The following is a 13,096-nucleotide window of genomic DNA, read 5'->3' as shown; positions in this document are numbered from 1 at the left end:
CTGAATCTTGAGATAGTCACTTCTCAATTGATTTCTTTTTTTTTATTATTTATTTATTTATTTATTTCCTTTTTATTTATTTTTATTCTTTTTTAATTAAAATTTCCACCTGCTCCCCGTTTCCCATTTCCCTCCCCTCCTCCCAAATATTGCCCCCTCCCCCCACTCCCCTCCCCCTATCCCCACTCCTCTTCTCCTCCCCCCACACCATCCCCCCTCCCACTCGATACTGAAGAGCAGTCCAAATTCTCTGCCCTGCGGGAAGACGAAGGTCTTCTATCTACGTCCAGGAAGGTGAGCGTCTAAACAGGCTAAGCTCCCACAAAGCCAGTTCATGTATTAGGATCGAAACCTAGTGCCATTGTCCTTGGCTTCTCATCTGCCTTCATTGTCCGCCATGCTCAGAGAGTCCAGAATCAACCCATGCTTATTCAGTCCCAGACCAGCTGGCCTTGGTGGGCTCCCAATAAATCAGTTCCACTGTCACAGTGGGTGGGTGCACCCCTCGTGGTCCTGACTTCCTTGCTCATGTTCTCCCTCCTTCTGCTCCTCAATTGGGCCTTAAGAGCTCAGACCGTTGCTCCAAATTGAGTCTCTGTCTCTACCTCGATCCATCGCCAGATGAAGGTTCTAAGGTGATATGCAAGATATTCATCAGTATAGGATAGGGTCATTTCAGGTTCCCTCTCCTTAGTTGCCCAAGGTACCAGCTGGGGACATATTCCTGGACACCTGCGAACCCCTCAAGAGTCAAGTCTCTTGCCAACCCTAAGATGGCTCCCTTAGATAGGATATATACTTCGCTGCTCCCGTATCCTCCCTTCCTATATCCCAACCATCCCAATCCCCCGAGCTCCTCCCATCCTCCCCTTCTCATGTTTCTCATCCCATTTCCCCTTTGCCCCATGCCACCTCACCCGCAAGTTCCCAGTTTTTGCCCTGCAATCTTGTCTACTTCCCCTCTCCATGCGGATGACTATATGATTTTCTTTGGGTTCACTTTCTTATTTAACTTCTCTAGGATCACAAATTATATGCTTAATGCCTTTTATTTATGGCTAGAAACCGATTATGAGTGAGTACATCCCATGTTCCTCTTTTTGGGTCTGGGATACCTCACTCAGGATAGTGTTTTCTATTTCCATCCATTTGCACTCAAAATTCGAGAAGTCATTGTTTTTTACTGCTGAGTAGTACTCTAATATGTATATATTCCACACTTTCTTCATCCATTCCTCCATTGAAGGGCATCTAGGTTGTTTCCAGGTTTTGGCTATTACAAACAATGCTGCTATGAACATAGTTGAACAGATACTTTTGTCATTTGATGGGGTATCTCTTGGGTATATTCCCAATAGTGGTATTACTGGATCTTGGGGTAGGTTGATCCCAAATTTCCTGAGAAATCGCCACACTGATTTCCAAAGTGGTTGCACAAGTTTGCATTCCCACCAGCAATGAATGAGTGTGCCTCTTTCTCCACAACCTCGCCAGCAAAGACTATCATTGGTGTTTTTGATTTTAGCCATTCTGACAGGTGTAAGATGGTATCTCAAAGTTGTTTTAATTTGCATTTCCCTTATCGCTAAGGAGGTTGAGCATGACCTTAAGTGTCTTTTGGCCATTTGAATTTCTTCTGTTGAGAATTCTCTGTTCAGATCAGTGCCCCATTTTTTTTATTGGGTTCATTAGCATTTTAAAGTCTAGTTTCTTGAGTTCTTTATATATTTTGGAGATCAGACCTTTGTCTGTTGCAGGGTTGGTGAAGATCTTCTCCCAGTCAGTGGGTTGCCTTTTTGTCTTAGTGACAGTGTCCTTTGCTTTACAGAAGCTACTCAGTTTCAGGAGGTCCCATTTATTCAATGTTGTCCTTAATGTCTGTGCTGCTGGGGATAAACGTAGGAAGTGATCTCCTGTACCCATATGCTGTAGAGTACTTCCCACTTTTTCTTCTATCAGGTTCAGTGTGTTCAGACTAATATTGAGGTCTTTAATCCATTTGGACTTGAGTTTTGTGCATGGTGATAGATATGGATCTATTTTCATTTATTTATTTATTTATTAAAGATTTCTGCCTTCTCCCCGCCACCACCTCCTATTTCCCTCTCCATCCCCCATCAAGTCCCCCTCCCTCATCATCCCTAAGAGTAATCCGGGTTCCCTGCCCTGTGGGAAGTCCAAGGACCACCCACCTCCACACAGGTCTAGTAAGGTGAGCATCCAAACTGCCTAGGCTCCCACAAAGCCAGTACGTGCAGTAGGATCAAAAACCCATTGCCATTGTTCTTGAGTTCTCAGTAGTCCTCATTGTCCATTATGTTCAGCAAGTCCGGTTTTATCCCATGCTTTTTCAGACCCAGGCCAGCTGGCCTTGGTGAGTTCCTGATAGAACATCCCCATTGTCTCAGTGTGTGGGTGCACCCCTCGCGGTCCTGAGTTCCTTGCTCGTGCTCTGTCTCCTGCTCATGATTTGGACCTTGAGATTTCAGTCCGGTGCTCCAATGTGGGTCTTTGTCTCTGTCTCCTTTCAACACCTAAATGTTTTTCTTTGGGTTTACCTTCTTAATTAGCTTCTCTAGGATCACGCATAATGGCTCAACGTCCCCTATTCATGGCTAGAAACCAAATATGAGTGAGTACATCCCATGTTCCTCTTTTTTTTTAAGTGGCTGAAGAAGTTTATACTCCCATCAGCAATGTAGGAGTGTTCCCTTTGCTTCACATCACTTGTGCTTTTGATCTTATCCCTTTTGAGGCTACACAACTAAGAGACCTCAGATAGAACCAAACATGACTGGCAAAAACAGTCAATGAGGGGACATTCTGCTGTACTTAGAGATTGCTGCCTGTCCCAGTTGTCATCAGAAAAGCTTCACTCAGAAACTGATGGAAGCAGATGCAAAGATCCATAGTAAACATTAGGCAGAGATGGGAGAATCCTGTGGAAGAAGGGGAAGAGGGATTGTGGGAGCCAGAGGGATCAAGGACACCGTCAGAAAACCCACAGAATCAGTTAGCCTTGGCGCATAGAAGAGATTGAACAGCCCACCCGGGAGTGTGTATGGGCCTGACCTAGGCCCTCTGCACAGCACGTATGTTACAGTTTTGTGACTTAGTCTTCTTGTGGGACTACTAACAGTGGGAGTAGGGGCTGTATCTGACTCTGTTGCTTACTCTTGGTACCTTTTCCTCCTACTGGGTTGCCTTATTTGGCCTTGATAGAAGAGAGGCATCTAGTCTCAGGGCAATTGATATACCATAGCTGGTTGATATCCATGGGAGGCTTGCCCTTTTCTGGGGAGAAAAGGGGAGGAGTCGATGGGGATTAAAAGGGAAAGGACTGGGAAGAGAGGAGGGAGGGAGAGGAAACTGTGATTGCTGAAATAAAAAAGTCTGGGAGAGATGGTACATACTTGTAATCCCAGTACTTGGGAGATTGAAGACACATGAGACCTTAGGACTGGTTGGTCAGTCAGCTTGGCCTATTTGGGGAGTTCCAGGCTAATAAGAGACTTTGTTTCAAACAAAACAGAACAAGAAACACGCACACACACATACACACACACAGATCCATCCTTGCATACATGAATATACATACACACATACATGAACAATAGATGCTATACTGATTGACTAATTTGGCCATTTTTATACTTAAGATCCTCCAACTATTTGAAATTTGCTGCTTGGAATATCCTGATTTATGAAGAGAGGTAGTGCTGTCAATCAAGAAGCCAAAGCTGTGCGTATTGGCCTATGTATCTGCCTCGGCATTTGCTGTGTCCATAAGTAAATGTACAGTAGACTCGATGGACTCTGGTTCCCATTGCCCCAGGAGCTTAACAGAGGTTGGTAGCTTACCTTACAGGAAACCTGCTTTACTGAAGACAGTCCCCGAATCTTCTGGGGGGGGGCGTCCTGCTCGTTTGTCACCTGAATATTTAGAGACATATTTTATTTTATGATTTATGAAGTTTCTCACAGAGGACCATGTTTCCCATTCCTCCAGTTTAATTGGGAGGGGGGTGTCCCTTGTATTTTGATTAATGAGAAATAATTTTGTTATTTCAAAAGTGTTTCTTTTTTATGTTGACAGTTTTTTGGTGTCCAATGTAGGATAGTGGGGATCTTACTAGGTACTTAGAGAAACTGTCAAATTGCCATTTAAATAGATACTTTAAACATTAAAATTATGAACATTAACAAGAGAATGAGAAATGATGATTGATGAAAAGATTATAACTTTTTTAGTTTATGCAAATGCCAGTATACAATATCTTGGCTGGAAATCAAAAGGAGAAACTATATGAAATGCTGAGTTAGCTCAGTGGTAGAGTCTCACCTTACACGTGGAGGCCATGATTTGATCCACAGCATTGTGAGACAAACTTGGATAGATTTAGATACGTTAAAAGGAGAAACTTTTGGCATTGATCAAAACATTAAAAGTTAAGGTGAGAATAAAGTTGTACAAGTCACATTTAGAGAGCATATTCTAATATAGACAGTATTCTGTTCACCACAGCCCTTTGCCATTGAGGTGTATCAACCACAATTATTCCCCCCCCCCCCCGCCTCCGGCCCATCAGCAGCAGCAGCATCAGAAGCAGCAGCAATACTAACCATAATAAGCACACTGTGTTGTGGAATAATCTTTTTATACACTGTGAAGATGTGTCTCAACTAAGGCACCTTCTGATTGGTTTAATAAAAAGCTAAATGGCCAACAGCCAGGCAGGAGAGAATAGGCTGGACTTCCAGGGAGAGTGAGGAACATTAAGGGAAGAGTCTGAGAGGCAGAGCATTTGCCAGCCGGACACAGAGGAAGTGAGACCTGCTAATATAAATAGGTTAAAGTTTTGAGAACTAGTTGGGAAGAAGTCCGAGTTAAGGCCAAGCTTTCACAATTCATGAAAGTCTTCCTGTCATTGTTTGGGAGTTGGAGGTCCAAAGAAAGTCCGCCTGCAACAGTTATGAGCTTCTCCCTTAGAGGAGGCGCTATTTTAAGCTCAACTTTCCCAAAGAGAATACCGATAGACAGAACACGTATGTTCCCCCAGAATCCATACTCTTGCAACCTAACTCCAGGAAGTGGGGCTGAGGTGCTTCCATCCTGGTCTCATAAATAGCAGTGCTCTAATGAGGGAATCTGGGAGATGCCCTCACAGTTTCTGCCATGTGAGGTTATAGTGAGAACTGGCAGTCAGAACCCACTCTGCCAGACCATCGACTCCCCAGAACAGTAGAAATAAATTTTTGCTTCTCTAAAAATTACTATCAGACCAAGTGAGAGAAGGGTTAGCAAGAGGCTAATGGTGTTCGAGTATTTGTAATAAGCCTCCATTTTTTTATTTTTTTTTATTTTTTATTTTTTTATTTTTTTTTTGGTTTTTCGAGACAGGGTTTCTCTGTGGTTTTGGAGCCTGTCCTGGAACTAGCTCTGTAGACCAGGCTGGTCTCGAACTCACAGAGATCTGCCTGCCTCTGCCTCCCGAGTGCTGGGATTAAAGGCGTGCGCCACCACCGCCCGGCTAAGCCTCCATTTTGAGCACACCTTTTTAAGAACTGCGTTTAAACGACTGAAGACAATCCTCTATGATCTACACAAAACTCCCCATTTGAGGACAATCATAGGGGTGTTTCAGTGACTCTGAAGGGAAGAAACATGCATTTTACTGCACCGGTAGGTCCTGATGCTGGTCAGAATGTGTCTTCACGGATAACTAAAAGACAAAACCCAACAAACTCAAAAAGCAGCACAGCAAAAACGCTGCCAGAAGTAACCAGATAATTTCCTTTGGGACTGTGAGCTTTCTCAGGACTGAAGGTCTCATGACCTTTTATATCCCAAATTCTATTTTTCATTAGTAATTATTGTGGAACACACACACACACACACTCACACACTCCTTACATACCTGTCCGCTTCTATTCCTTCCTACCCAGGAAATATCACTGTAGTGAAGAGAAAAAGAATCAGCGGTCTTCAGGGGGTTGTATGTAGATTGTGCAGTGGACAGCTACAGAGACCGACCCTACAGCCCCACCCCCATCCCCCGGAAGACTTTGTCACACTGGTTTCATGGTGGTGGATGGTCAGCACGCGTTTGGGAAGGAGGAAAGTTTGGGCTACTCCTCTTAGGACTCAAGGCGTCCCCACAGATTGCGTGGGGACTCAGAACCCACTACAGAGAAGCATACACAGCGGGAGTCTAGTGTGGCCGCAGCCCTGCCTGGGGAATCTCTTGGTCTGGGGCTCCTGGGTTGCGGACTCAGTGACAGGCAAAGGACGCGCCTGCATCCTCCGCCGCCTCCCGAGGCTGTGCACTGTGGAAGGCGGGACCACCTGGAGCTGATACACCCGGAATCCGGGTTCTCAGACTTAGGGGTGCAGGCGGCCAGACCTGAGACTCCCAGCCGGTGGCTCCCGCGCTCCAGCTGCCCAACTGTGCCTCACTCCCCATCACAAGTTTCCCTAGCACTGGCCAAGTAGTCAAGTCTGGGACCCAGACGCTGCTTGTGCCTTGGGCGGCTCTGGACATGGCCTGGCTGGAGGCTTTACCCTACGTTTGTGGATGGCTGATTCTCCGCAGCTGTCTCCTGGTCGGAGCGCAGGTAAGAACTGGGGTACTGGCGACTGCTTCTTCAACCCGCTATGCAAGCCCCTCTCCAGCATCTATCTTACCGCGCCTCTCACTAGCATCGTTTTTAGGCGGGAGGTCCCGGGCTCCGGGCGTTTTACCAGCGTTTGGGATCGGGGAATGCACAGCTGGAACGGGAAGAACTTTGTTCTTCCACGGAATTCCCGGGATATTTGTTTTAACCACCTCAGTGAATTTTCGTCTGTTGTTAATTCACCATCGTGTTTGAGAGCTTAAAACTTCTAGGATCAATGGTACAGTGTAAAAGTGTAACTCTCTTTCTCTGATACAGGAGCAAAGGAACTAGACCTAATACAAATACCACTCGGTTCTTGGGTTGAGTAGCGGTGGTCTTGTAATTTTCCTATTGTCATTGTCGTTTGGGGATTTTCTGGGAGATCTCTCATAATGGGGCTCTTTAATGTAGTGCAAGGAACAGTTCATCCTCACTTATTTTTTTAGTCAAAGTATATATAGGGTTCACAGTTTTATTTTTTTCAGATGAACTAACTAGAAAGATGCTTGCAGTGGTGTTCTCCCGGTTGAGTCCCGAGAATTATAACAGATCCGAGATTATATCTCTCCGATTCGGTAGAGGGCGCACGTTGATCATCAAATAAAGATACAATAGGGTTTTTTTTTTAATTTTTATTATTTATTTATTTATTTATTTATTTATTTATTTTTAAACGTTTCCTTCGGCAGTTAAATGCACCCATGAATACGTTCCTGTGGTACTTTGAATGATGTCTTTGACTTTTAAATGATCAGCTTAAATTTTAATAATTCAGAAGATACAGTTAAAAATAACTAATCTGCCATAGTCATAGCCACATAAAATCAGAAGGTATTTCTAGAAAATACGAGTCCTGAAAAATACTATCCTTTGCCTCGCATAATCAGAACGTTTCATGGAGACTTATTATGTTTAAAAACAAAACAAAACAAAACAGCAGCAACAACAAAACCAAATAGTGTCATTCAATGGGTACTTAAAAATAGGTTCTTTTAAGTTTGAAAGAAGCCTCCAAACGAACGGAAGAACTACGGGTGTCTGGGGGAAAGCCTTCTAGACTGGATCGTAAATTTCCATTAGAGTTATAGGACTTTGTGACCTCTAAGGTGCCTCCTACATTCCTGTCCAATAAGATATTTGGATAAAATTCAAAACCACTATCTTTTTGTCTAAGGGGCAGATCTACTCTGACCCTTTCTTGTACTCAGTGTTCTAAGTTTCTTCTCTCAAGAAATGAGAGATATTATTTAGTTCAATAAAGAAATGAATCACTGTGAAATCATAAGCAGAATATTTCATTTGCCTTTTGCTCTCAATAAAACAAGTAGAACCTCGGTTTGAGCACCTCTGCCTGTTTCGGTGATGTTCCTGTTTCCTTTGGACTGTCTCTTGTGGTATAGGACATTCTGCAGAGGCTCTTCCTCTGCCCACTAGAGGCCAGTGGCCTCCCTCTGGCTTTCACTCGGACAGCAGTAAACATTTGCAGATATTGCCAGATGGCTTTGGGTGTTGAAATTCCTCCTGATTGGGAATTATTTTTTTTAACACTGATTTTTTTCTCTCTCTCTTTTCTTACCCTTTTTTCTTCTCTGTGTGTGTATATAGGGATTCATAAACCTACAGTATGATGACATATTACATACTACATTTTTTTGTTTGTTTGTTTTTCAAGACAGGGTTTCTCTGTAGCTTTGAAGCCTGTCCTGGAACTCCCTTTGTAGACCAGGCTGGCCTCGAACTTACAGAGATACGCCTGCCTCTGCCTCCCAAGTGCTGGGATTAAAGGCGTGCACCAACACCCCCGGCTACATACTACATTTTTAATCTTAAAAGAAAAACTGTAGGCTTGAATAAGTTACCTTTACATATTAATACATCCTCTGACCTTCAGTTTTTTGTCTTAGAGTTATATTGGACTTTTTTTTTAAATTCTATAATTCTTGACTTATTGTATTAGTTTATGGATATTATACATTCTGAAATTTCATTAGTTAATAGGAATAATAATAGAGCTGAAACGCATTGTAGGCATTATTTAACCAAATGTTACCTACTGATTCTATTAGCTAAAGAGTAAGAGACAAGGTATTTGTGAAAAAAATGCATCTGTCTTGATTTATCTTTGGAGTGCTAAGTAAGTGATGAATATATTCAGAGCTATACCTATATTTAAAAATTATAAAATATTGAGAAAACACCAAAGAAGACTGATTTAAGTAGAATAGACTAGTATAGAATAAATGTTTAATTGTCAATTGACATTTGATCACATCACAAAATAGATAACATGGATCAGTGGTCATTGATTTTTGTAAAGATAGCTGTCATTTTTGTAAAGAAGTAGTCTTGCCTCAAGGCACAATTTAAGACTCATGCACTGGACATAGATAGAAGACCTTCGTCTTCCCGCAGGGCAGAGAATTTGGACTGCTCTTCAATATCGAGAGGGAGGGGGAATGGTGTGGGGGGAGGAGAAGAGGAGTGGGGATAGAGGGAGGGGACTGGGGGGAGGGGGCAATATTTGGGAGAAGGGGAGGGAAATGGGAAACGGGGAGCAGGTGGAAATTTTAATTAAAAAAGAATAAAAATAAAAAAAAAGACTCATGCACTCATAACTTGGATGTCATTGCGGAGTGCAGCAGTGCATGACTTAAAACCAGATGATCACATGATAGCAAGTGCCACCATATACGTTTCTCTACTGTGCTAGTGGGTCTCCCTGTAGACAGACTTAGTCAGAGATAAGGGGGTAAGAGGTTTGTTGAGGGAGTGGGGAATGCCCATGAAAAATGAAAGGACATGGAACAGGAGAGAGTTAAGACCTGTGGTGCTGACTGTAGAGCAGACTGGTGATGTGGGATTTCCCTCTGTATGCGGTGAATATCATTGGTTAATGAATAAAGCTACTTTGGGCCTATTGCAGCCCAGAATAGGGCAAAGTAGGAATTCCAAGCAGATAGATATATAGAGAGAGTAGGCAGAGTCAGAGAGAAGGCATGTAGGTGATGCAGGAGACAGATGCTGGACACTGGACAGAACCTTACCGGTAGGCCACAACTACTTGGTGATACACAGATTAATAAGGGCTAGCTAGCAATATGCTTAAATGATTGGCCAGGCGGTGTTTTAATTAATACAGTTTTTGTGAGGTTATTTTGGGTCTGAGTTGCTAGGAATAAACAAACAGCCTCTGATGCCAACGTGTGGCTGACTACATTCACGTAAAACCTGAGAAAGCTTGGAAAGGAATTCTAGACACAGAAGAACATAGTTAAGCATGGCTTCTTGGTAGCCACTTTTTTTTTTTTTCCTGGATGGGCTCTGTTTGCTGGTGACGAACAGGGGTGTCACAACTGTTTTAAGAGAGGTCTTCCTAATTTAGCATTAGCATCAAAACAAAAACAGAAACAAAAACAAATAAACAAAAAAACCCCACATGGTTTCAAAATGGTGGCTTCCTGGTTCATGCTAGTTGTGGGAACAGCTCTGGCTCTTTCAGGAGGCTAAGCACTTAAATGGGGTCTGTGAGCAGCATGTTACAAATTGCTTAATGATGATACAGACCTGCTGTGACCCTGGAGCTGGGCAATGTGCATGGCTCCCAGAGGCAGTGAACATGCCTCTACCATGTTAATAGGCAGTGCATGGAGTTGTTTCTAGCCATGCCCACTTAGTGCTACTAGTCAAAAAATAATTACAGATACCCATGCAATAAAGACAAATCCAGATGGAAAAGACCTCTAAATGGGTCATAGTGTTGGATAAATATACATAGGCTTGGGAGAGAGAAGGAATAGTTATAAAAAGAAGTAAATAGTTAAAAAAACAAAATCTTTAAAGGGACAGAGTACAGACAGTCATAGATTAAAGGAATAAAAAAAGCCATGTAAATATAGAAAATACAATAATATATATAACCCAGTATCACTGTGTATTTTGAATATATAAATAGATATGAATATATATATATACATACATATATATATATATATTCATTCCTGCTCTTGATTAAGGCATTGTGTTTGTGAAGCTAATTTAGAAATATAATGTATAATTAAGAAATACAGGTTAATAGATAATCTAAAATAATCAAGCATCTAGTCATGCTAATTAGGTTTTCTAGATGTACAGAGATGTATTTCAGATGCATAGGCATTCTTCAAACCTTTCAAAGACTAACAGAATATAACATTTAAAATGTTTTAAGAACTGGGGACTTTTTATGACAATGAGACACATCTGCTCCTGGCACCACCAATCTACTTTAAGAGGATGATGGGTATCCAAGAGAGTTCTTATGGAATTTGCTAGCCATTTGGGCAAGAAACTGCTCTTGCCTGGACTGCTTGATGTTATGTTATATGAACAGACCCACAGAAAAATGACTGCTGAACTTGACTAAAGGTGAGACACTTCTTTGGGGTTCCTGCTTCATGAAAGAGTCTGCCCAGGCATTCTTCAGAACAAGATGAAAGACTGACAAACTGCCAATACAGGTGGAACTTTCTTTGGAATTTACTGCTTCATTGAAAAGTCTGCCAGATACTATGGGCCTATAGGCTGAAGATTGGGTACCCCAATGTTGCAGAAGATCTTTGGGTGACTGTCCAGGCAGCAAGATGTCTCTGTCAATTTTAGAGTTTTGGAAGTTGCTTACAATGCACTTCCTGTTAACTTATGTAATATTTTATCCTTCTGGGGTCTTTGATGGAGTTGAAGAACAGATAGTTATAGTTTTCCTTAGTTATGATAAAAGATAAAGTAGGTATAAATATTATAACTATAATTCTCGCTTGATAACTGTGTTGTTGTATGTAATCTTGCTATGTTAAAGTTAAAACCTTCCTTTTTATTTAGACAGGAAAGGGGAGGTGATGTGCGATTCCCCTATGTAAACTGTGAATACCATCGGTTAATGAATAAAGCTGCTTTGAGCCTATTGCAGAGTAGAATAAGGCGAGGGAATTCCAAGCAGATAGATGTAGAGAGAGAATAAGCAGAGTCAGAGAGAAGCCATAGGTGCCACAGGAGACAGATGCTGGACAGAACCTTACTGGTAGGCCACAAGATTAATAGAGATGGGTTAATTTAAGATGTAAAAGCTAGCTAGCAATATGCTTATGTGATTGGCTAAGCAGTGTTTCAATTAATACATTTCCTGTGAGGTTATTTCGGGTCTGGGTGGCCAGGAATGAAAAAGTAGCCTCTGCCCATAGACTGATGCACAGTGTGGATTCTGGGAAGCGTGATATAAAAGATCACGGTGTCTGGAAAAACTCCCAGGAGCTCATGCTGTGGATGGGAGTATATAAAGCCTGTGTGATGCCTGATGCAAGCTGAGGCCAGTGGGCAGATTCTGCTTTCTTGCTGCCACTGTGAACAGAGTGATAGCGCTGCTGTGGGCCTTATGTAGCAAGGGGAAGAACAGCTTCAGGAACCTGGGTCACGCACTCAGATCACACTCCATCTTCAGTAAATCCTGTGTACAGACCTAGTTCTCTCTGCTTTTATTGTCCCTCTTTGTGCAGTGAGGCAGGGGTCTGTGAGCGCTACAGACCTATTCTGAAGATCCAGTCTTCTGAAAGGTCAAACATCTTAGTGGATGGTAAAAAAAGATAACCTGTGACTCCACTTATTTGCTGACTAGACACACAATAATGCGCTGAGCACTTTAGTGTCCCATTTAATTCCCACAATAACTCCATGGGATAAGCACTGTCATTACTTACATTTTTATAGATGGAGAAAGTGGGCTGAGATGTCAGAGAATGTACAAATGCAGATAGCTGCCATTAAAGAACTATGATTTGCCCTTTGGCTTCAGAGCTTTCATCCCCTGCTGGGGCCCTTTTTGTGGATGTCAGGTGGCACCCCTCAGCTACATTGTGTGCACACACCCCCTTGGCTCAGTAATGCTCTCCCCTGAGAGGTAGCCCATAGAATTTCTCACCTTTGTCTATAATGAGGACCAAAGCAGGTCTGTGCGGCTATAGACATGGGCACAATGTGAGTGTTCATAACGGGATACTGTGCACAGCAAAAAGCGATGGGTTAAATATGCTCTTGCCAGCATGATGAGATGTGACAGAGAAGTCATGGGATAATGAGAAAACTCCACTTACACACACGTATAATGCACAGTACTAATGCATGCTGTGTAAACGTGTACAGATAAAAGGGCGTGTTTCACAGAGATATATGTGGGGATAGAGAATTGTGAGTGCAAAGTAAGGGAGAAAGTGGACCGGCAAATCAACTCATGTAGTCGCTATACACTGTGCACCCCAGTCTCTCAGGGCAGTCCTAAGAGACAGAAGTACCACAGAGCCAGCACCAGTAGACAGAGCTATGGGGACAGTCCTGGGTCATGGGCAGCTAGGGCACTCTTTGTTTTAGCAGACTGAAATTTGACTGTTGATTATTGCCCCATTGTGCAGAG

At 42.6% G+C, this 13,096-nt stretch overlaps 1 protein-coding gene across 1 annotated transcript in view; it reads left to right on the top strand.

Moving 5' to 3' along the window:
- The first annotated feature begins 6,540 nt into the window (after positions 1-6,540).
- Pth2r (parathyroid hormone 2 receptor) overlaps positions 6,541-13,096 on the top strand; it is a 77,912-nt gene continuing 71,356 nt past the window's right edge. Inside the window, exon 1 of the mRNA XM_057761304.1 lies at positions 6,541-6,615. Coding sequence (XP_057617287.1) covers positions 6,541-6,615 — 75 coding nt within the window. The remainder of the gene's footprint in view (positions 6,616-13,096) is intronic.

This window comes from Chionomys nivalis, chromosome 2 (genome assembly GCF_950005125.1).
Source record: "Chionomys nivalis chromosome 2, mChiNiv1.1, whole genome shotgun sequence".
Lineage (NCBI taxonomy): Eukaryota > Metazoa > Chordata > Mammalia > Rodentia > Cricetidae > Chionomys > Chionomys nivalis.
Note: the sequence above shows the minus strand (reverse complement) of the source record. Positions and strands in the feature narration are given on the sequence as shown.